This window comes from Leptonychotes weddellii, chromosome 9, assembly GCF_054177405.1.
Source record: "Leptonychotes weddellii isolate Sample4059 chromosome 9, ASM5417740v2, whole genome shotgun sequence".
NCBI classification, from domain to species: domain Eukaryota; kingdom Metazoa; phylum Chordata; class Mammalia; order Carnivora; family Phocidae; genus Leptonychotes; species Leptonychotes weddellii.
In genome coordinates, this window is record NC_138377.1 from 25,888,867 (window position 1) to 25,914,295 (window position 25,429).

Here is a 25,429-nt window from a genome sequence, read left to right on the forward strand (position 1 = left end):
AGAAGCATGTTGTGAGAGAAGCTGCTAGTGGCTTCTTCCCTCTATAATGCTGAAACCATCCAGTCATCCAGAGAGGCCCAGGGCGCACTATTCCCAGAGACCACTTTATCCAGTTTCAACGACCAATGGCTTGCTTGGGGTAATATGTTCTCTTCAGTTCTTATATTTCTTCATCTCTCACTCGATGCTGTGACCCTCCCTTCCCTTTTCTTGGATGACATGAAGGGCTCTCTCCAGGCTCTCCTGGCCCTTTTATGACCACATTGTCTCTGTCTTTCTCACCGAGTTCTCTTCTTCATGCCCTGGGATGCCTTCAGTTCCAATGGTTACCCTCCTGCCTCCTCCCAAGGAGATCCTTCTTACTTTTTCTCTGTGGTCTCTTTCCAAGTATCTCATCAAGTACCAAGGTTCCATTTACCACCCACACCTGATGATTTCTAAATTGACATCTCTAATCTGTCTTCTTTCCTGAACACTGACCCGTATTTTCTCACTGACACCTGGACATGTTCACCAAACAACAGATGCCATGTGTTGAAACTGACTCTATGTTACTCTCTGCAAGCCCACCATCCCCATCTCAGCTAATGGTGTGGCCCACCTACTCTGTGGCCCAATCTGGCAATCTTGGTGTCATCTTTGACTCCTCCCTCTTGCTCACGCCTGTGTCTAGCTGGCATCATGTCCTGTTGACCAATTCTACCTCTCAAATGTTTCCCACATTTATCCCCACAGTTATAAGACTGGTTCTGGACTAGTGTCCCCACTCTGGAAGCTAAGCTCCACATTAGTAGGAGCTTTTGTCTGTGTAACTCTTTGCTTAGCACTTCCCACAGTGCCTGCTCCATCATAAGTGCTCAATAGAAGTTTGTAGAATAAATGGATACTGTAACTGGTCATCCTGCCCTAGCCATCTCTACTACATCTGTCCTCTGCCCTACCACCAGTCATTTCTCCAAAGCGTGTGTACAAGCAAATTGGGTCCTTGTTTAAAAATCTCTGAGGATTCGGAGTGCCTGGGTGGCTCAGTTGTTAAGTGTCTGCCTTCAGCTCAGGTCATGATCCCAGGGTCCTGGGATCGAGCCCCACATCAGGCTCCCTGCTCAGCGGGGAGCCTGCTTCTCCCTCTCCCACTCCCCCTGCTTGTGTTCCTTCTCTTGCTGTCTCTCTCTCTGTGTCAAATAAATAAATAAAATCTTAAAAAAAGAATCTCTGAGGATTCCTCAGTGCCTGTAGAAGCAAATTCAGATCTTCATGCCTGCATAAGGGGCCTTTGACAGTCTTTCTCCTTACCTTTTTAGCACCATGTTTTGCCACTTGCCTTTTCTCCTGCTCTCCTTGAGCCACTCTGTTTTGCTTAAGTGGACCATGCACCTTAAATTTCCTGGTATTTCTTCTCCCTATAATGCTCTTTTCTCTCTTTTTTTCCACTTAGAAAATTCCTCTTCATCCTCCAAGGCCCAGATCAAATGTTACCTCCTCTCCCTGGCTTTCCCCAAGTCCCCCATTATTTATTCCTTCTCCATCTGTAAGCACTTTATTTGTTCCCCTATTATAGCACTTAGTATATTATATTATAGTCATTTTTTAAAAAAAATATGACCTATAATAGTTATTTGTTGCTGTATAACAAATTACCCCAAAACCTAACAGCTTAAAACAATAAACATTTATTATCTCATAGTTTCTGTGGACAGGAATCTATGTGGTTTAGCTGAGTGCCTCTGGATCAAGGTCTCCCATGAAGTGGCAGTCAGCTTGTCATTTAGGGCCATAGTCTCATTTAAAGGCTCGATGGGAGAGGATCCAATTCCAAGCTCACTCACATGGTTGTGGCAGGATTCATGTCCTCCCAGGCTATTGGACTGAGGCCTCCGTTTATTTGTCGCGATATGGACCTCTCCAGAGAGCATCTCACAACACAGCAGCTGGCTTCCCTTAGAGCACTTTGTGAGAAAACATAAGAGAGGGTGCCAATGATGCAAGTCACAGTCTTTTTATTACTCAGTGTTAGGAGGGAATACCATCACTTCTCATATTCTACTTGATACAGGTGAGTCAGTAAGTCCAGCCCACACTCAAGGGGAGAGAATTATACAAGCTTATAAATACCAGGAGAGGGGGGACTTTTGGTGGCCATCTTATAGGCTGCCTATCACACCTCCTAAACTTGAGCTCCTCAAGGCAGAATCCGTGTCTCAACTGTCTTTGAAACTTCATCATTTATACAGTTCCTAGCACTTAGTAGGTGCTCAGTGAATTCGGTCAAATTAAATATAATTATTTTTCTGTAAGAACCTGATCACAATCAAGTAAACTGCAGCCAGAAGAACCCTCAAAAGTAGACTAAAAATGATTTAAAAAATAAAATGTAAAACAAAAGTGTCCAAGGGTCACAGGCATACTGTCAGTCCTCTGCTTCTAGGCACTTCTATGATTGCTTCCCAGTTTTGCATAGAGAAAGACAAAAAAGCAAGAAAGTATCTTTTTCCTTTTGGCTTGGTACAACTCTGAAATATTTTTGAAAGAAATAAATTAATACCATCTCAAAGGTCCTCAGAGAACTCAAGAACTTAGACTACTCATGAACCCATCTTCCAATTCATGGAAGATCGGCAGCTGGAGAATACAGGTAATCATGTGTTGATGAATCACCACTCTTTTCCACCAGCTATCCATCACTTACACCACAAAACCCTCAAGAAGGAAGCACAGGGATTACAGGGTCTCCAATCTGAGCAACAGTTTCTTCTTCAGGCTCACTTTTCCAAGGAAAACCCAAAGCCTTTAACCAAGGCCCATGGCTGGATGCTCCTGATGTCCAAAGAGGCCTGAAACGCACAACCTATGTCAGAGACTCATACCTAATACTGATATTGGGCTCTGGACAGTGATTCAGTCTGGCCTCCACACACGTGTGGAGCAAGCATCACCCACAGATGGTTGCCTACAATCTATAATTCCAGCTAAAGATTTGAAAGGCGAGTCAACCTGAGTTGCTTCATTCCAATGGTTACCCTTCCCCCTCCTCCCAGCGAGGTCCTTTTTATTTTTTACTCTGGGTTTTTCCCTGAGTATCTCACCAAGTGCCAAGGCTTCATCTACCTGATGATTTCTAAATCTACATCTCTAGCCTCTCCTGTCTCCTGAATATATGTTGGTGATCCTCTTCTTCCACTGGCTGCCAGGCAATACCAGCCCCCTGTCCCATGACCAGCTCAACCCAGATCTAATATTCTTCACAGATGAAAACTTTCCCAAGGCCTCTGCCTGCAGATTCATTGACAACACATCTGAATAGGCCCACCTTATTGCATGGGTGTAAGTGGTGAGGTTGATGAGAAGTGCTTTAGGTTTCTAGATTTCTTTTGCCTTCTTTCATGGTATTGGACTAGTACTGGGCTAGCCCAGTGGAAAAGTTGACATGAATTCTAGCAATACTAACTGCTTATTTTAATTTCCTTCTTAGTTTTTTTTTTTCACTTTGAATTTTAGCTGGCAAACTTTAGAAGACTAATTTATCCCACCAACCAGATGGGCAATTTGGGATTAATCGTATCTCTAAAAATACTGTTTATGAATGCATAGGCAGGGCCACAGCTTTGTGGATAGCAGATTTTTATCCTTTCATTTAATATATTGAAAAACTAATGTTCAGAGAGGCAAAATGACTTGTCCAAGGGACTCAGATGCTGCAGTAGATCTCAAATTGTGGTACTTACCCCATGTGGATAGGGTTTGGTTTTTCTCACTATTGGATCCCCAATGCCCAGAAAAGTGCCTACCACATTTATCTATTCAACAAATACTATTAAGGGAATGAGTAAATCGATGAATTATCGTTGGTCCTCAGCTGTGGTGATGAATTAGGGATGCTGGTATCATTACTGTGGTTCTTGACATCTTTATAGTGCTGTGCCTTGGCCCTAACCTGGGCCAGTCAGGTAAGTTATATAAATCCAGGTCAAGTCTGCCTCATTCCATTATTTCACTTTAAGAGGATCAACCACATGCCTTCAGGTTTATAGATGAGACTCTATCTTGGACCATTCTTGACCATGAAAACTTTGGGGGATGGGGAGAGGAATTTCTAGGGCCCTTTGAGAATGGTTCCATGAGCCCTTAGCTATTTAGCCCATTAAATGTGTCCCTAATGCTTTTGCACAAATGTGCTTTCTATAGTTATTGATAATAATGACCAGTGCAACAGTCTCTGTGGTTTGCCTCCCACATAGTACTTGGGTGCCCTAGAGTTTGGCAGCTTTGAGGGAGGATAAGCAGACCTCTAAGACTAGTTGAATTTGCTGCACAGTGAAGTGTTTGCTCAAGCAAAAGGCAGCTAGAGCTCACACCATCATTTATTTTTAATGCATTTTTGTTTGTTTGGTCTTTACCCTTTCTACTCTCTTTCTCTTCTTTGTCCTCTTTGAAGTACATTAAAAATGATAAGAAAAAAAAGGAGCCATGCAGGTGCCTCTGGAATGCTATTGTGATCATCGATTTGCGGATGTCTTAGCATTCGAAGTAATGCTGGGGCAGATGAGAGTTGAATCTGCAGACCATGGCAGAAGGTTTACAAAGCAGGGCTTGGGAAAGAATCTATGTGAAGAAGCAGTGCCTGGTTAACATATGTCATAATATATGTGTGCAGAGGTTGAATTCTTGATTGCTCAGAATTTGTTCACCCCTTTACAGATGAAGTATAATGACTCAGAGCCTCATTCCCTCCACCTGACAACCTGGGTCTCAAAGTGGAGGATGATGGAAAGAAGGAGCGAGGGAGAGAAATAGAGGGAGGGAGAGACAGAGACAGAGAGAGACAGAGAGGAGTGAGGGAGAGAGAGAATAAATGAGAATGAATGGATCTGATTGAATGAGAGGCTTCCCAAAGTGAGCTACTAATATTTTTTTCTCCTCAAATTACTCTTTAGCATGGATGATTCCAATTTGACTGCACTTTGCATAATTCTTCAGCTAAAGCTTCTTATATAGTTTTGCAATATGTAAATATTAGAAATTTTATGTGTGTATGAATATAGAGAACTGTTAGAAATTTGAACCAAATTATTTTTTAATGAATGCCCACGGAGACTTGTTTTTGGTGCTGTTTCAGACTGGAATTGATCCTACGTATTTTATATAATGTAATTTCTTTTTTTTAAAAGATTTTTTATTTATTTATTTGACAGAGAGAGAGAGAGACCCAGCGAGAGATGGAACACAAGCGGGGGGAGTGGGAGAGGGAGAAGCAGGCTTCCTGCTGAGCAGGGAGCCCGATGCGGGGCTCGATCCTAGGACCCTGGGATCATGACCTGAGCGGAAGGCAGACGCTTAACAACTGGAGCCACCCAGGTGCCCCTTATATAATGTAATTTCTATAAACTAAGCATCGTAAGGAGCACAATTTGAGGTTTGCACTTATCTGCCTGGGAATCATGGGTATTTAGGCTTTTCTTTCCTGAGAAATTAGTTTTTAAGAGATCAACATTGATAAATAAGGTAATAAAACATAATTAGGTGTTTATAATTTCACAATGAATAAATAATAGACTATGCTAGTCCACAGTTATTTGTATCTGTTTTATTTATATTTTCAGCACATACCTAGCAAGATAATGTTGTGTCTGTGTGTGTGTGTTTTTTTTTTCCTGGAGCTGTAATTTAATCAGCAATGTGGCTTAGCCTAGTCCAAATTAAATATTGGTGATGATGAAATAACAAACTCTTTTAATAAGGACCATAATATAAGAGACGCATGTCACAGCCCCGTGTCCAGTTTTGCCCAGGGTTTGTTGACAATGAACTGCGTTTTTCTCACTGTGCTGAATATCTATAGAGTGACATTGACTGGTTAATGACTTCTGTTAACTTCTAAGTCACAATTGTAATGTGAGCTTAATCAACGAGGCCTGTTTAGATATTTTTGTCCTTGAAAGGTTGGAAATATCCATGTGTGTGGGCAGTTGTACATGAGCATGTGTAGGAATAGGCACTCTGAGTGTGAAACTGGTTTTTGCCTGGATATTTATCCATGTGCCTTCTAAGTCAAATACCACGAAATCCCATTTGCTGTCCCTGGCACTTCTCCATCTCTGGTCCAGGGGTTCTGAGAAGACATGAGTTGTGTTCTTTGGGTGGTGAGGGAGCAGTCGCTGCTTTCAGATGCTGGCCTTCTCTCTTTCATTGAGCTCAGCAGACTCTAGTGTCAGTCACCCCAGCCTCATGGATGGGCTTCTTTCTCAGAAGCTTCTTACACCCTGCTGGTTTCCTCTTTCTTCCCGTCTTCTGAAATAGCACCCTGAAGCCAAATTCCTATTGTCTGTGAAAGCCTTGTTCAGAAGTTACATTTCCTGCACATGGTGGCCATGTGTTAAATTTTTTCCCAATGTTTACGGAGGATTGAGGTCAATTTTGCAAAAGGTTAGTGTTGGATTAGGAATGCATCTTCACACCAAGTCACTATAGGACAAACTAAACAAGCAGGCAGAAGATTTACTGAACCCTCCTGATAGTACGAATTTGGCGGAACACTCAGGAAGGGCTTGGTTTCTGATGATCTGGCTGGGATGAACCATGCACAGTGCACCACTTTCTAAATTCATTTTGGGTAATTGGAATTTTATAAATGTCCTGTTGAATCATTTTGCCCCAGGGGACCTGGGAAGGGTTGTTTCCCCTTCACTCCACTGGGCTAGTTGAATAGCAATACAGGTATTCCTTGTTTTAAGAAAAGTGGAGATAAGAAAAAAATCTATATTTCCAAGCAAATGTCTTAGAGACTGATAGTTAACTTTACAAAAGAGTTAAGCTAGGAATCTTTAAATAGTGAGTGACTATAAGTAAATTATTTTACAGCAGTCTGTCTCTTTTTTTCTACCCTTGCATTAGGAAGACTCTATCTACTGTCTTACTTCCAAGGATTTTAGGAAGTAGTTCTGGGCAAAAATAAGGAATTCTGGCAGTCAAACTTAGAAATGGGCTACCAGCACTTTCCTTAGAAACTTTTCCCTTTGTCCTTTGTCCCAGTGTGCATTATTTCAGTCATTTCCATGGTAGATAAGAATTTATGTTCTTACAGTTTTATTTGGCAAATGACTTTTCCAGTTACTGGAGATGGGCAGTAGACAGCCAACCTGTTATGGTAACACAGAGGATTTAGTTCTGGACATAATTTTTGCACCTGCTAATGGCTGCTTGGGTGACTTAACTTCTTGTGCCTTATCCTCCCCAGCTAAGAAGTTGCACCCCCAGCTTTCCTCTTGAACTTCAGTGATGTCTGAGTTCTGAGCTGATCTGAGCTGAGCTCTACAGCCAGCACTGAGGCTGGTCTTATTTCTACATTTTACTGGAGGTGTTGGGAGTTCGGAGGAGGCTGTGTGAACTTTGTTCCCTTCCTTTGGGTTGGAAGGTCTTTCCCGGAGGCTGATGACTTTCTCAAGACAGGAACACAGAAAAAGCCCATGGGATTTTTTTCAGAGACTTCCAACAGGAGTTTCCAAAACCCATTTGCTACTGTTCACTGGTCCGAAGCTATCCCAGAAAATGTCTCCAGAGCTTGGCCCAGTGGTCTAAGAGAACTTGAACATGGAATTAGCTCTTAATAAATATTTGTGGAATGTTGTTGGCACAAAACACACATACCACCCTCCATCCCTACCCACAGAGGCAGCTCCACATGCACATTTGACTACTGAATTCCATGTCATGTTCTGGAATGTGCTGACCTTCCTTCCTAGGGAAGATGACACTACTGGAGTGTTATTATTAGTAGGGCAGCTTTTGCTCTGATCTGTCAACACTCCCTCGCTCCGGGTCTTTATTAAGCAATGACAAACTCAAGAACCTGTGGCAGTCAACACAACTGACCACCCTCTCCTTGAAATCTCTTCTTTTGGCTGCTCTCACCCCATGTTTCCAGTTTGTGTCTACCGCTTTGGCCGTCCTTCCCAGTTTCCTCTCGGTTCTTTCTTTTCATTGTAGTTGAGTCTAGGACTCCTCTACATGCAGTCCTACACCTTTTTCTCTCTCTTCTCTTCTCTCCTCATCCTTTCTCTTCTTTTCCCTTTTCTTAGATAATTTCATTAGTTCTCATGGTTTTGATGACCACCTATTTAGCAATGGCTCCTAAATTTATATGTCCAATCCACATTTCTCTTTTGTGTTAGAAATCCATATATTTGACTCTCCACTTGACATTTCCACCAGTGGTCTCCCAAACTTGGCAAGTAACCAATATGCCCCAAACAGAGTGGCCCCCCTCCCCTATCACATGTGCTTCCTCTATGCTTTCTATACTCTTTCTCATCTGAGGAAGTTTCTCTGTAACCCACCCAGTTTCTTAGGTCAGAAACTTGAGACTATGTCTCATTATCCCCACACTCTCAACCTTCTAACAGTGGTCGAATCCTATCAATTCTTTCTTTACCATCCTGAAATTTCCACCTTGGCTTAACGATCCTTGTCTCTCCCCTGGTAGATGCATCAGCCCTTCTAACTGGCTTCCTGGCAGCGATTCCTGCATCTCTCCTTTCCCCTGCCCCCCACAATTTCTTTTCTTAGACAGAAGCTTCTTCCTTTTTGATGATTTAAATCTTTATTTGTGCTTTCCTTATTTAAAAATATCTTTTCAACTTTCTATTTTGAAATGATGATAGCTTCATAGAAAGTTACAAAAATATATTATAGAGAGGTCCCATGTGCCCTTCACTCAGTTTCCCCTAATGGTAACAGCTTATGTAACTACAGTACACTCTCAAAACCAGGCAATTGACATTGATGCAATTTTTCGTATTTTACCGGTTTTACATATAACACGCGTGCATGGTGCTTATGTGTGTATACGTATAGCTCTGTGCAATCTTACCACATATGTAACCACCACCACCACCAAGGTACAGACTGCTTCATCACCCCAAAGATCTCTCATGCTAAAGAATGCTCCTTTAAGGCACAATGTGATCCAGTCACTGCCTTGCTTAAAACCCTTTAATGAGGGGCGCCTGGGTGGCTCAGGTCATGGAGCCCCACATCGGGCTCCCTGCTCAGCGGGGAGCCTGCTTCTCCCTCTCCCTCTGCTGTTCCTCCTGCTTGTGCTTTCACTCTTGCTCTCTCTCTCAAGTAAATAAATAAAATCTTTTCTTAAAAAAAACCTCTTAATGATTTTAAAGCCCTAAATCCTAAAAAAAGTGCTATAGGTGCCTGTGTAATCTGGCTCCAGCTACCTCTCCAGCTGCCTCTCGCCTCCCCCCACCCGCCCCCACCCACCACCCCAGCGAAGTCCTCTTCATCTGTCAGGTATCAGCTTTAAACATCTTTCTCAGAAGTTTTCCTTGACATCTCTGACCAGGTGAGGTTCTCCTGTGGTTTGTTTTCATTATGATTTTCCTTCATGGAACCTATCACATGTTTGTAAGTAAACAGATACACATGTGGCTTATTAACTTGAGTTCTCTTTGGCTGGACTGGAAGGGCTTGGGTGCCCTGCTCACCACTGTGTCTTTTCTGTCTACTGCAATGGCTGGGCTAGCAGGTGCTCAGTGATTGCCTGTAAAGTTCATGAACAATTATCACAAGTCAGCTGGCCGTGGCTGGGATGTGGGCTGAGGCCACAGAACTGGATAAAGTCGACTTGCATATATGGGTATCAGTTCTGTGGACTCATCTTCAACCTTCCCAAAAGTGCTGTGTCTGAAACCTGGGCATCATGGCCCACAACACTCAGAACCTCAAGCTGGTGTTTTCTCTATTACTCCCTCCCCAGTATTGTCTCTGAGAGATTGGAAGAGAGAACAACCCTGGCCAGTGTTCTTCTTAGACAGATCTTTGTGATGATTTCAAGAATATCAGCTGGATAGTCTTCTAGGCTTGTTTCTCTTTGAGATCATTGCCATGGTGTCACTTTGAGAGGGTTATTAGTTCAGAGCTGTGGGAGCTCCTAAGTTGGATGGCACCTCGTGAGTACTTGAAAGGCTTTTAGACCTGCTTTCTCCTGATGCTTCCATGTGTTCCTTGCTAAGTGTCCCCCATGCTCCCTACTGATGAGTCATGTCCATCCCACTCTTACTCTCTCAGAGACAAGTAGTGGGGTTTGCATTTGTGGAGCCTCATTGTTGAAGGACCCTTACTTTGACTGAATAGACAGTATGTTCCCAAATGACCCCAATGTAACCAGCTGTCTGAATATTTGGAAGGGAGGAAATGGGGGCCTCTTGCTGGGATGTGGCTTTGCCAAGCGGTGGTGGTACCATATGGGGTCCTGAACATCTGTGGAGGGTACTAGGTGGGTGGGACTAACTCTAACTGGTGTCCCCTCTCTGTAGTATCCTTCTTTAGAAGCACGTTTCCTTATGTGCAAGGAGCAATGCAATGCGCCATGTGGTTGGTTTGGCAGAGCTGGGAGCTCTGGAGATGGGTGGCCCCCAGCAGTAGGCAAAGCTTTCAGTTCTTTTGTGACAGACTCAGTTATGGGCTTTGCCCTGGCTGCTCTGGGCAGATTTCTGCAAAACCTGGGAACATCATCCAAGTTTCTCTTCCCTGCCAAATAGAAAGTCAAGGGTCTTCACATTCTGTGCCTCATAGTTGTCCTCTCAGTGCTGACATCTCTCTTTTGGGTGGGCTGTGGCTGTGAACAGAGTCCAGCCCTTCGGGCCAACCCTCAGGTGATGGGCCACTGGTGTTGTGTGCTCTAAGGTCACAGCTTAATGTCCTCCCCCGATTTGCTGTTGGTTCGGCTACCATGATACTCGGGATGCAGAAGAGTAAGGACCAGTGGGTAGACCTGGTCCTTGCAGTGCTCTGGTGCTGCACTTCTTTGCTGTGCCTGCCAGGCCATTCTCCCTGTGGTCTCTGTTGCTGGGCAAGGCGTGGACTTCTGCTGGTCTCCTGGGCACGGGCATGGATTCTTTAGATAGCAGCACAGTGCCTCCCAGTGCCCTTGAGCTCTGCCCTGGGAAACCTCACATGCTCCCTCTGACCTCCTCCCCTGTGCCCAGAGGCAGTGTGAACACCCGTGCAGGTGGGAAGGCCCAGGTCCAAACAGCTCTGATGGGTTGCTCCTGCCACGGTTGATGCTGGGGCTTGGGAAGAAATTTTGGTGCCATTCACAGTGCTCCCTTGTGCAGTGCACGCCACAGTTTCCTTCACCACTTTCTGTCCTCATCAACTGGCTACACCTTCAGGGGGACACATCTCTAAGTGTTAATGCCATTTCTCTCTTGGGCCTCTATCTGATGTAACTGCAGGTGGTTTGGGGGTGTGGGTAGGGCCCCTGTTTTTTCCCAGCTTGTGCTACCCTGCCCTCCCTCCAAGGGGGGGCATCAGTGTGTTTTTGGGTAAAGCGATGTCAAAGGGTGACGGGTCAGATCCTCTGACCCTAATGCTGCCGTTTCTGCTTTTTGCAGGTCACCCAACCTGCCTGCAGTTCACCCTGAACATGACCGAGGCCGTCAAGACCTACAAGTGGCAGTGCATAGAGTGCAAATCCTGCATCCTCTGTGGAACCTCGGAGAATGACGTGAGTTTGGGACCTCCCTGGTGGGATCTGGGAGTCCCTAGAGGGCTGGAGAAGAGGGTGGGACTCTTGTCACTGGGTTCCTAGGGAAATGTTAGCCCCCTGCCCCTTGCCTCCAGGGCCTTTGGGATCCTTGCACAACAGGGATCCTGGGTACTCTTTGTGCCTGTGAGGAGAGGTGCAGAGGTGATGGCCAGAGGCTGCATCACTGGCCATTTGCCCTCGAGGTTTCGGTGATAGACAGTGGTGCCTGCTGCTTCTGGTTGGATGTGCTGGACCGTTTACGCCACGTTCCAGAGTACGTGATCTCATTGGGTTTCTGTTATAGACAATTTCAAACTTAGGCCAAGGTGCAGAAATAACGAAACTGATGTAGCCTATCACCAGCTTCAGCTCTGATCAATACATGTCCAATCTTGTTTTATAAATACTCCTACCTCCTCCCACATAATTCTAGTCATAATATCACTTTACCTGCCAATATTTCATAGGTTTATCAAAAAGAAAAGGACTTACTTTTTAACAAAAATGATAAAAATGTTAACGCAGCTAAAAAAAATCAGTAATTTCTTAATATAATCAAACATCCAGTTAACATCCTAATTGCTGCAATTGTTTTAAATGTTGCCTTGTCTTAAATATTTTTTATTATAGCTTATTTATTTGAATCGGGATCCACATAAGACCCATACATTGTGACTAGTTGATATTTCTTTTGGCGGGGAGGGAGGGGCAGAGAGACAATCTTAAGCTGACTCTACGCCCAGCACGGAGCCTGAAGTAGGGCTCCGTCTCACAACCCTGAGCTCATGACCTGAGCCAAAATCAAGAGTCGGATGCTTAACCGACTGGGCCACCCAGGCGCCTCTATTTTTATTTTTATTTTTTTAGATTTTATTTATTTATTTGAGAGAGTGAGAGAGAGAGAGTGTGTGAGGTGGGGGGAGGGTCAGAGGGAGAAGCAGACTCCTGGCTGAGCAGGGAACGTGATGTGGGGCTCAATCCTGGGACTCCAGGATCATGACCTGAGCAGAAGGCAGATGCTTAACTGACTGAGCCATGCAGGTACCCCTATTTTAAAGTTTCTTTTAATATGTAGGTTTTCCCTCCATTTTTCTCTCTTTTTTCCTTTGAATTTTTGTTGAAGGAATCAGTTAGGGGCGCCTGGGTGGCTCAGTTGTTAAGCGCCTGCCTTCAGCTCAGGTCGTGATCCCAGGGTCCTGAGATCAAGCCCTGCATCGGGCTCCCTGCTCAAGTGGGGAGTCTGCTTCTCCCTCTCCCTCTGCTGCTCTCTCTCTCAAAAAAAAAAAAAAATCTTAAAAAAAATAAGTTAATTTGTTCAACAGAGTTTCCCAGGACTGTGTTTTTACTGACTGCATCCCTGTAGTGGTGTTTGACATTTCCCTCTGTCTCTTATGTTTTTTGTACATTGGTGTTTATAACTAGAATCCTGATCAAATTCAGGCTCTTTCTTTCTCTCTGTCTATAATATAAAAAAAATATTATATTATATATGGGCCTTGATTTGACTTTACATATATATACTTATATATATCAAGACTACTTCATAAATAGTGGTGTATTTTTCTTTATCAGAAAGTATGTAATGCCTGGTATATCTCTTTTTTGTGAAGGTAGCAGCTATTGATGACCTTCAATGAGACTGACTATTTCATTAGAGGTTGCAAAATAATGATATTCTTATTTTATAAAATCTTCTTTGTTTACTAGCTGGAGTAATTCTGCAAAGAGAAACTTTTCCAACCTCATATTTGGTTACTCTCAGGTTTAGATTATATAGAAAAGATAGGATAAATGCTTGCTTCTTTCCCTTCATCAGTTTTCAAAATCACAAGGTAGTTTCAACACCTATTCATGAAAAAAACAACAACAACAAACCACTCAATAAAATTGGAATTGTGGGATACTTTCTTAATATGATAAACTTTTTGTACCTTAGAACTAAAGCCATTATTTTATTTAATGAGGAAACACTAGAGGCATTTCTACTAAGTTCAGGAACCAAGTAAGGATGCCCACTATTTTCATTATTATTTATCATTATTATAGAGATATTAGCTAATGTGATTAGAAAAGAGAAATCAACTAGAGGTATAAGAATAGTAACAAAGTAGCAAAACTCTATTTCACAAACGATAATAGTGTATCTGTGAAACCCTAGAGAATCAATGATAAAGGTAACTCAAACATTAAAGGTAGCAGGATATAAAATTATCATATAAAAATTAATAGCCTTCATATGCACAAATAACAACCAGTTAGAGGATATAATAGTAGAGAAATCCTATTCATAATAGCAACAAAAAAGAAATACTTAGAAATAAGCTTAACAATAATGTGTAAAACCTATATGAAGAAACAAAATTTTGATGAAAATTTTAAAGCACTTGAAAAAAAACACAGAGGTAGACCTGAGCAAATGGAAAGATATTGTGTGATCTTGGATAGAATGATTCAACACTATAAAGATGTCAGTTCTTCCCGAGTTAATTTACAAATTTAATTCAAACCCAATAAAAACACCAAACAATTAGACAAATTGATAGTAAAGTTCATATGGAAAAATAAACATGAAAGAATAGTCAAGAAAACACTGAAAACAACAAATTATGAGGAGAGACTAGGCCTACCAGATATTAAAATATACTATAAAGCCTCTAATTAAAACAGTATAGACAAATAGACCAAAGGAATAGAAAAGAAACCCATAAATGGACCCAGCTACATATGGATCTTTAGCATGAGGATAAAGGTTGCCTCTAAAATTACATTTTCATGAATGGTGCTGAGATAATAGGGTAACCATTTGGGAAAAGATGAAATTAGGTCCATATCTCACATAATGCGTAAGAATAGTCTCCAAATGAACTGGGGATCTAAATATAAAAAATAAAACCATATTAGTGTTAGAAGAAAACATGGGTGAATTCTTTAAATATAAGGAAAGACTGGGGTGCCTGGGTGATGCAGTTAGTTAAGCGTCCGACTCTTGGTTCCAGCTCAGGTCGTGATCTCAGGGTCATGGGATTGAGCCCTGCGTCAGGCTCTGCACTCAGTGTGGAGTCTGCTTGAGATTCTCTCTCCCTCTCTCTCTGCCCCTCCTGTTCATGTGCACGCTCTATCTCCCTCAAAATAAATAAATAAATAAATCTTTAAAAAATATATATAAGGAAAGATTTTCTGTGACTCAGAATTCAGAAGCAATAAAAGAAAATACTGACAAATTTGGCCACATAAAAATTTGCATAGTAAAAAACAGATAAAGTAAAAAGACAACTAACAAACTGGGAGAAAGTGTTTACAGCATATACCACAGATAAAGAGCTAATATCCCTAATACTTAAAGAACTCTTAAAATTTGAGGGACAAGGGACCAGAAACCTGATAGAAAATGGGAAAAAGATGTGAAAGACAATTCACAAAAGATATAAAAATAGCCCTTAAACGTTTGAAAAAAAAATAGTTTGAACACACTCATAATTAAAGATTTCAAATTGAAACAAAACTGGGATACTATTTTCTTACCCATAAAACTGGGGAAAGAAGTATGATAATACATTCTGTTGATGAAGCTGTGGGAAAATTGGCATCCTCATACATTGTCAGTGGGAATACAAAGTGGTACCACGCTTCTGTAGGGACATTTAGCAATACCCAACACAACTACTATGCATTTACCTCTTGACTTGGCAATCTCATCTATTAGAATCTACCATAAAGATATAACACTATGAAAATACATGTGCATAAGGTTATTCATGGATGCAACTGTTTATAATTATAAAGTATTGGAAATGACCTAAATGTTATGCAGAGGAATGGTTGAATAAATGATGGCACAGCCACACGATGGAATACTTGCCGCTATAAAAAAAATGAGGCAGATTCCATACATTTATAGGGATGTATAATTTCCAGTGTATTTCTAAATTTAATATTGGTAAATGAAGAAAGCTAAGTAAAGGCAATATCTATATAGTATGCTGCCATTCTTGTAAGCAAAGTGTAAGAAAATATACATGTATCTGTTCCTTGTGTTAAAGAAATACAGGAAGGATAAACAAGAAACTAAAGAGACTGATTACCTACAGCAGTGGGTGGGAATGGGGTAGAAAGAATGGGGAAACAGGTGTGGGAGAGTAGGGATGAGGGGAGATGGCACTTCTCTGAGAATACATTTTTGTACAGCTCTGACGCTTAGGACCAAGGTATTTTTGCACACATCCTTTATTCACATTACAGGTAACTACCCAAATCAACCATGATGTAGGTGGCGGGGACTGAAACTGGAATATGAACAGTAGCAAATGAACCTAACTATAATGTAAATAGATAGAGCAACCATACTGAGGGGTGGGGAAGGAAAGAACCAACTTTGACAACTTTGGAAAGCAGTATATGACTGTGTATTCTAAGGCTAAAGGCAGAAATGACTACATAAATATTATACTTTAGTTAGTAAATGCGTTTCTTACAGGCATGTAGTAAGTTAGTCATTCTGCACCTAGTTTATGTGTGTCCGGGTCTGAACTAATAACTATACATTGTGGTAATGAGAGCCAGGTTTCTCAATGTCAGAGAAAGAATAATCAAATAGAGGGAAGGCTAGACTGAATCCTATGGTGTTGGGTGGAATAGGGGGTATCGGGATTTTTTGATATAACATATTGTGTATATATATGCTTATATATATATCTATAGCTATATACATATATGCACACATATGGGTAGACACAAAAATAAATATAGGTGTATACATGTGTACAACACATACATTTACTTCCTAATTCTGTTGGCTGGGAGGGCCTAGAAACAATGGCAACCCAGAGGCAATGAGGATCCATGGTACCCAGACACTGGTTTCTAAATACCATTCTCCAGTAAAAGGAACTAGGAACCCTTGGATAAATGGCTGATGCTAGGGCTGGAAAATACAAGAGGAGCCTGGAGCATCCTGTGGTACCAGAAAGTCAGGAAATGCTCAAAAATCGATAAAGCATGTCTAAAGGACACAGGAACCAACTTGAAGGAACTCCTAGTGGCAAGTCTGGGACAAGTTGAACAACAAAGTAAATAATGATATTATTGGATTATAACTCAAAGAACAAAATCCATACTGATATTTTAAAAATTTGAATAAATAAATAGGGACGAATTAAACTCTTCCTCAGAGCAGAATTATAATTAATAAATATAGAGGGAAGAAGGAAATCACCAATAGGCAAGCATCACCATTCTGGTTGTTGTAAACAAGAACAATCAATTGATGCCCAAATTAGTGGGCAAAAAGTATGGTCAGAAACAGAATATTTGCATAATCTCAAAGTATCTCCCTCACCAGTTTACTTATTAATACATTACAAAGGGAAAAATTATAACATTACAGTGGAAAGACTGACAGACGCTACCTTAACTATATGATCAGAGTAACATTACTAGTAACAAGACATATTGGTTTTAATATGCCCCCATATCATGCACTGAGAAGGGCACATCTCTTTTGTAGTATTCTTGCCAAAAGTACATAGCCTCAATCTTCTCATGATAAAAGATCAGACAAACTCAAATTGAGTGACCCATTCTACAAAATCACTGGCCTAGTTTCTTCAAAAGCATTAAGGTTGTGAAAGATAAAGAAACTGAGAAACTGTCATAGATTCAAGGACACTAAGAAAACATGATGACTAAATGCAAGGTGAGATCCTGGATTGGATGCTGGGAAAAGAGACAGAAGTGGGAAAATTGGCGAATTTCAAATGAGATCTGCAGATTAGTCAATAGTATAATGTTAATATAATATCCTGCTTTTCATGATTGTACTATTGTAATGTAAGATGGTAACATTAAGGGAAGCTGAGTAAAGTGTGTACAGAAACTCTCTGTACCATTTTGCAACTTTCTCTGAGATGAAAATTCTATCAAGATAATAAATCAAAAAATAATGGGATGTTTTCCTAGCATCTTCCAAAGGTGACAACTTTTTTTTTTAAATAGTATCTTTATGAACTCAAGGATTTAAACATATTTGATTTGTTTCAATCCATTACAGTTAAAATTGTCCTATATTTGGCCAGTGAGAATGTAATCAGGTTAGATCTTGAGTCCTTTTGACATGACCCCAATAGTATTTGATGGTTTCCTTGTTTTCCAATATATGAAAATATTTATACATTTCATGCCCTGGACCTGGAACCAGCCATTTCTTCAAGGACTCCTGGTTCCTTTGAGTGGGCAGTGATCTTTAGAGAAAAGAATAGGAGTGCTAGGGGTGCTAAATTTTACTGCAGTAGTCATTATTTTGGGGCATTTTAAATGGACAGAACTAGAAAATATGTTTTGTTTGTTTTAAAGAAAAAATGCTGAATTTGTATGGATACTTGAATTTATACTGCTACTTCTAATTCATACCCAGGACCAGGACTAACTGTAGGGTTTTTACTTAAACTTCATCAATCTTACATCTGTATTTTCTTTCAAGTATGTCAAAATTCTTTTCAGTAACAACATAATCACTCATTTGATACATAAAGGCCTCAGAATATTAATTCCATTATTACCACCAACAATATGGTTGCTGGAAAGACACACACACACACACACATTTTTGTTCTTAAGGTATATTTGACTCAGGATGTATAGTCAAATACTTGTTTTAAAGTCACTTGGAATAGTTACTTTCTGTGTGGTTATGCCATCAACTAATACATAATTAGATTCACTTGTTTCATTTTTTTTTTAAGGACAAGAACAGTGTGAATTTTGTTTTATGACTATGCAAAATATTTACTGGTTCCAGAATCAAGTCTATTAAAATAGACAGGAAATTCAAAGAAATCTAGCTTCTATCCCTACTCTTTCACACTATTCCCTCACTCTGCTCATAGGTGACCATTTAAAAAAAATATGGCTTATTTTTTCATTCTATTTAAATATAACATATTACATGAATACGTGTATGAATCCAAAAGAATTCGTGTGTATGAATTAAAAAAAAAGAATGCGTTTTCTTATACAATAGTAACATACACACCTGTTTTCCTCACCTTGCTTTTTCACTGGATATCCTTGAGATTACTCACTCCGCCACAATATATAGACATAATCTTAATTTCTTCCTACAGCTGCATAGTTCTTCATTAGTTTATTTAACTAGTCTCTTATTGTTAGACATTTGGGTTGGTTCTGGTCTTTGGCTTTACAAGTAGTGTAATACAGAGGCTACTCATTGAGTTGGCAGAGCTGTAGGGGAGGAATCAAGGGGTGAGGCTGCTTGGGCAGTAGGGTTCCTCTCACATAGTCAGAGATTTACCCTGCACATCCCATAATGGGGCTCCCATTCTACTGGAACTTGTTCTTGGGTACTTAGGAGTAAGAGGTACTTAAATTATATTTTTCACTGGGGTTAGCATGAGCTGGCTGATCTGGGTGGTTTTGACGGGCAGCTATCCTGAAAAGCACATGAGAAAGAAGAGAATGTAGTGCTAGACAACAATCAGCCCATGAAAAATGTATTTAAATTCACAGGCGCCTGGTTTCCCTTTGGGAAAGTCTAACCCAGGGTATTCTGCCTTCTTGTGTTTCTTGGGTCAGCAGTACAGCAGCTGTTATGTGTCTTTAAGGCTTTAGTAATACACTTTCTGAAAAGTCTCTCCCTACTTTCTGTTCCCTAACTTGTTCCTCCTTGTATTATTCCTAAATCATATTGTAATTCGCTTACTTCAGCTCCAAGACAATGGTGTGACTTTTTTTGGAGTTAACCACACTGTCCGGGTTTTCATCCTACCTCTCAGACTGTATGTCTTAGTCCCTTTTTTCTCTGCCTGTACCGTAAATTTGGTGTTCCCAAGGGTCTGTTTTTGGTCTTTATCTCAGTAACGTTTTTTGAGTCCTCGATTTTTCAGAAAATTCAGTGAAAACTATGAACTTACTCTCTTCTCAGAAAAATGTACATTTGCACCTATACACAAAGTTGTGCATATATTTTCAAGAAGTTCATGGACATCCCTCTATGAGCTCAAGTTCAAGGACATCTGTGATATACTCTGGGCTTCCTCTCTTAGGCCCTCCACTATCATCTAAGCACCAATGGCTCCTAAATCCATAACTCATGATCAGGCATCTCTCCTGATGTCCAGTTGCCTCCAGGGCATCTCCACTGCTTGATCTGTAGATGTGCAGGACATGTCTTTAGCTGAGGCTGCCTTCTGGCTCCCATGGATCTACTCTTCTGCCCATGTCTCAATGGGTAGCTGTATCATCTGGCTTGCTGACCAAGCCACAACCTAGGAGACATTCTTGATTTCTTCGCTGTCATTTTCCACACCTCATCATTAACTTTTAAATGGAAGCAAGACCATTGTCTTTCCCCCATGCCACAACCCTAGTTCAGGCCACTATCACCTCTCACCTGGATGGGGGCAGTAACATCCTAAGTGGTCTTCCAGCCTCTAGGACCAACCTTTCTCCACCCAGGTATCTATTCTTACACAGCAGCTAGGGAGATCTTTCTAAATTCCATGTGTGACCAGTCACTCCTGTTGCTAACTCTTCAAAAGCTTCCCATTGCCCTGTTGAAAGGTGTTAGTGTGATAAAAAAGTCTTTCATGATATCTCCTGCCTTTATTGCTCGCTTGCTGGGTTTTCCAACTTCAATATCTACTTTTTCCAGGATCTCTGTGCTGAGGGGAGCCAGGGTGAGATTTGATGCAAAACTTAGTTTTGCAAACGTCTTACAAGCCATCCAAGCAGGTCCAAAGAATAGAGCAGAGCTGAACCTGAATAATGGGGAGCAGATCACAAATGTGTAGCTCCTGTGTGCAAGTTCTGAAGGAGATGTGGAGATAAAGAGTTAAGACAAGGTTCTGCCCCAAGGGCCTTACAATCTGTAAAGGAGTAGACAAAGGAGGCATAATCCAAAGGAACTATTCAAGAAAACAATTGTGTGTAGATGTCTACCACATGCCAGGCTTTGCGGCATGAAGGAAAATGCAATTAACTGTCATAAGAAAGAGAGAGGACTATGGGGATGCAAGAGGTGAGAGAACTTCCATTTGAGCTAGATTAGTGACATCTCTATAGGATGGAAGAGCTGGAAGACTTGAAGGATGGGTAGGGAATGATCTAGAAGAGCAGGGGTCAGGGACTGGGAGAGCATCCGGCCAGAGGGAGCTGCAGGAGCGAAGGTGCAGACTGCATTCTTTGAAGATAACGCCACGCCAGAGGGTTCTGTTCTCACCTGGGCTCCAGCCCCCATCCCTGAGGAGGCTTTGGGGATCTGAAAAGTGACATCGCATCACATGCATTTCTCTATATTCGCGTAATGAAACCCTGAAAAGGTTCTGAGGTGTCATAGATGTTACCATCAGATATGGCCGTTGCCCTTTTCACAGATGGAAAGGGTGAGGTTAAGAGGAATTCAGTTAAAATTTGCAAACGTTTAAAGTACTTTCTATGCACTAGGGAACACAGAAATGCATAAAAGTGGTTCTCCTCCCTTATGGAAACAGAGTTATTGGCTACAAGAGTTCAGAAGAATAAGGAATCTCTTTAAACTTGAATGTGAGGTGGTAGTCTAGGAAGGCTTCTTGGAGGAGGTATGATTTAAGCAGAGCCCTTAAGCGGGGGTAGGGTTGGCACAGTTGGGGAGGCAGAGGGGGACTTTCCAAGTGTGGGCAAAGCATCAAGCATATTCAGGGGATAGTGAAGACTTCAAATGGGGGCCTGGAAAGGGGCATTCAGGGAGGTGGGTCTGCACAGAATAGGCTGGAGGAGTAGGTGGGGCTGGACACTGGCCCTAAACAATTCACTCTCTCTCTCCTCCTCTCTACCTACTCTGTCTTCCACCAGGACCAGCTACTCTTCTGTGATGACTGTGACCGTGGCTATCACATGTACTGTTTAAATCCCCCAGTGGCTGAGCCCCCAGAAGGTAATGATGATGAGGTCGACAGTAGCAACAACAGCTACTCCTACCACTTAGGGAGCCCTCACTATGGTGCAGGCCTTGTGCTAAGTCCTTTCCATGTCTTGTCTCATTCAATCATCACAATCCTATGAGGTAGGTACGACCGCTACCATTTTACAGATGAGGAAACAGAGGCACGGTTCCACCCCCTGAAACTTCAGCTTGGGGGCCGAGGAGATGTCTCCCAGACGTGAGGCTGAGGTGGTAGGGCGGTGTAAGCTTCCAGGGGAACCGGCCCAGGCCTGGTGCAGCTGCTGGTGGTGCACCGTCCAGGAATGAGGGTCTTTCCAACAGTTCAGCTGATCGCCTCGGAGCACTTAACTGTTTCCTGAGCAGCACTTACCCTCTGCCGAGTTACGGACCTCCAGCCCGTGTTCAGCAGCGGGCCTCGGTCTCTGAACGGGAAAGTCAGAAGAGCAACGGGGCTTGCTGGAGTTAGGGCCAAGGGGCGGGCCTGAGGGTGGGAGAGGGGCGGCTGGTCAGCAGGGCGTCTTGTTTCTTGTAGGAAGCTGGAGCTGCCACCTGTGCTGGGAATTGCTCAAAGAAAAAGCCTCCGCCTTTGGCTGCCAAGCCTAGGGCCCCGGGTCACAGAACGTGACCTGCTGCTGGAGAGGCTGAGGCGGAGCCCACTTCAAACCAGATCACGCCCCCACTCCCAAATATCCGGACAGACCCACCGTAAGGAAAACCCGTGGTCACAGAGGGCTTGGACGTGTGGAACCGAGAGGGTGAGGTGTCTGCTCACCTCCTACGCACAGGTTCCAGGATTTCAGCCAGCCCCTCCTCATTTCCACCAGAAGGATCTTGCACTTTTGAAGAACACCCCGAGCCCCAGCCCTGTGGAACCCCCTCGCATTTACCCTGGCCCTGCAGCCCTCTCACTGGTTCCCATTTTAAGGGAAGCTCTTTTGTGACCACCTATCAGTCACTCACATTGTAGTTTGGTGTTTTCTATCTATTGTGTTCCAAGAAATCTTCACACAGCCTCTCGCCTCCTGCTTTGGCTCTTTATCCTGAACTCAGCAGAGGAACAAAAGGCTGTGGAGAAGTTGTAATTTATTACAAGCCTCCCTGGAAACTTCTAGACTCGGAGTCGGGAGGCCGTCTTGATGATGAAAATCCCTTTGTTCCTTGGTCTCTGTGAAGAAGAAAAGTGGTTTTCTGCGCCCCCCCACCCCGCCCCAGATACCTAGTGCTGTCTGCAGCCAGGGTGGTCTCTTGATGGGGCTGGAGAGAGAAGGAGAAGTGCTGAGGGGTGGGCGGAAGTGCTGGGAAGAAAATTCGGAGGCCACAGCCAATCAGTATTTGTTATCCATCGGGAGTGGCTTTGCAAGGGATCAGGCGTTGCGGTTCCTTGTTGACCTTCAGAGCTGGGGTGTCCTTGAGGTGAGATGAGCCACAGCGTATGGCCGGGGAACAATGCTAAGGCTCTGCCTTCCCACCAGCCTGGGTCTGGAGCTTTCCCTGGTGGGACTCAAGAACCAGGAAAGCAGGTGAAGGCTGCCCAGTCCAGAATACAAGTACAAAGGACTGCAGCTTTGCTAAGCCCATCAGTATTGACGTGGTACCACAGGTTCCTTTCCCCAAGTGATTTCTTCCTTCCACACACCGTGTGTTTGCCACTGTCTGCCGACACCTGACTCTGGAGGTTTTAGGGTGGGGGAAGAGATGACTGTCACCTAAACAAATAAGCGGGGTGAGCGGATTATTTATGATCATAGTGGCAACGATGCAGAATCCTCAGCTTGAGGGCTTCCCTTGCCCCCTAAGCTCCCCAATACATGCTGGACTCTTGTTTTCCAAAAAAAAAAAAAAAAAAAAAGATGTTTTGAGAAGAAAAGGTGGGAGGCTGAGCTTCCGAGAAGTCTCTGTTGGAAGTCAGCCCTGAGGGCCGGAGCGGCTCGGGCTGTCTTTGAGTCTCGGTGGTGGTGGCCGCGCAGCAGCACACAGTAACTGACACATTTCTGGAAAAATCATTTGCCCAAAGGGTAGGACTCGGTGAGCGGGACCCCCGCGCATGCTCGGCTGCCCTGAAATCAGCTCCATCTCTGTGGTCCGGCTGCTCACAACAAAGGCCGAGGTTATTTTTAGTCCTTCAGCTCCTGAAGAAGCCCCTGGAGACTCGGGCTAGTTGGGCCACTTCTGCCGGGCTGCAGTGTTCCACGACTTGGCAAGAGCCTCCCTCCCGGGCTCGCTGCTCTTGGCCAGGGGACCCAGGGCAGCCTGGCATGGAGCCGAGCGGTGCCGGTCCCCCCCCCGGGCCTCGCAGAGTGACCTGTGGCAAGAGACAGGGGTCACTCTCCGGTAGGGGCCCGTGGCCTCCCAGTGAACTGTGTGCATACATAACGATCTGGTTTAAAGGGCCCTGTCCAGATGGTAGTTTCATCTTCCTCATACGATACGTCCTTCCCCCTGCTGGCTGGGGAACCTGTTTTGGATTCTGGAGGTCCAGGGAGGGTTTGGGGAGCTGCTGTGCTGTCTTGTCATCTGTTCCCCTGAAGTGTCACATCAGATGAGCAGACTTCCTCTCCCGACTGCTCTGGCTCTCTGTCCTCCCACAAAACCCAAAGTGGGGTGTCCGCAAAGGCTGATTGTTGGTTTTGAAAATCACTTTGACTTAATTTTATAGAAAAGGTTACCAAAATGTTCCCCCATGTCACAATGGCTTAAAGGTTAAAGAACGAAGTCTGAAACCCCAAACCGTGGCCCTCCTACAAATCCTCTTTGGAGCGTGTGCAAATTCATTCCCCACCTCAGCGCAGATGATGGGGTGGCCCTGTTCTGCCTGCATCACACCTGCTGCCCGCGGAAGCTGTGAGGAGGGATTGAGTCTTGCAAGGGAGGGTGCTGTAGCCCCACAGTGGAAGTGGGGAGGGGTGCTCAAGGCTCTAAAATGGATGTTAAGAGGGTCCAGAGTTCCCTTCCCAGTTTCATTTCCGGTAGGATGGGTCCAACCTCTTCCTCTTTGGAGATCTCAGTTTCCCCATCGGGAAAGTGGGATAGCAAAGCCAGCTTATGGGACGGCACTTTCAGGGTACTGCAAGCAGACAAAATCTCTAGAGTCACATTTATCACTTTCTGTATTGAAACAAAGAAAGTGATGATAAACTTCAAATTGGTCTTTCTCTGAGCCCCAGAGAATGAGCTAGAATCATGGGGTGCATATGGATGATCCGGGTTTTGATTTTGCCTTTGCTATTCAGTAGCTGTGTGACCTTGGGCAAGTCACTTAACGTCTCTGAACCTCAGTTTGCCCACCTATGAAACAGAGATAATCATACTTGCCCTGCCTGTTCCACAGTGGCATTGGGAGACCGAAAAAGCATAATGTTATATAGATAACCACTGGAAAGCAGGGCTTTCCAGGGAGGGATCCCCAGTGCTTTCTATGCCCCCTTCTTGTGTGAATTAGCCAAGGTTAGATGGCCTTCTCAGAATCTCCCTTTTGATCAAAATGGGTTTATGTTTTAGGGGCTGGGCTGCCTGTGATCAGAGCCAGTAGGCCAAAGCTGTGACAAGGACCCACGCATAGGTTTCCTGTTGGTGGGAGGTGAGGGATTTTCCCTGGGGTTGGGGATTTCAGAATGAAGATACTTGGGATACTCCCTTCTACAAGATCATCACCGCCTAGACTGGGAGCCAACTTCTGGAGAGGGCTATAATTCAGTTCAGTGTAACATACACTTAGAAACTTTGGTGTAAAACCCAGCTCTGCTACTTTCTAGCTGGTTGACCTTGGGCAAATGACTCAACCCCTCTGGGGCTCATTTTCCACATCTGTGAGGCAGGGAGATGTGGCCTCTCCAGTTGGTGCAGGGCTGAGCACAAGAGCTGGTGAAGGTCCTGGCACGGGGCCTGGCCTGACGGAGGCCCCCACAGTGGCGTATCTCTTGTCACTGGGTATAGAGGCCACCAAGTGGAGATAATGATGCCCT

At 43.3% G+C, this 25,429-nt stretch overlaps 1 protein-coding gene across 2 annotated transcripts in view; it reads left to right on the top strand.

Annotated features, from left to right (window-relative positions):
* The window catches only part of DPF3 (double PHD fingers 3), a 129,068-nt gene extending 103,645 nt beyond the window's left edge, over positions 1 to 25,423 (top strand). Inside the window, exons 7-9 of one of the 2 annotated variants that reach the window (XM_081830270.1) lie at positions 11,400 to 11,512; positions 21,377 to 21,458; positions 22,000 to 25,423. In XM_081830270.1, coding sequence (XP_081686396.1) covers positions 11,400 to 11,512; positions 21,377 to 21,458; positions 22,000 to 22,070 — 266 coding nt within the window. In that variant the 3' untranslated portion in view covers positions 22,071 to 25,423. Of the gene's footprint in view, positions 1 to 11,399; positions 11,513 to 21,376; positions 21,962 to 21,999 lie in introns of those variants that run through there. The other variant, XM_081830269.1, reaches the window with a different exon arrangement.
* The last annotated feature ends 6 nt before the right edge of the window (positions 25,424 to 25,429 follow it).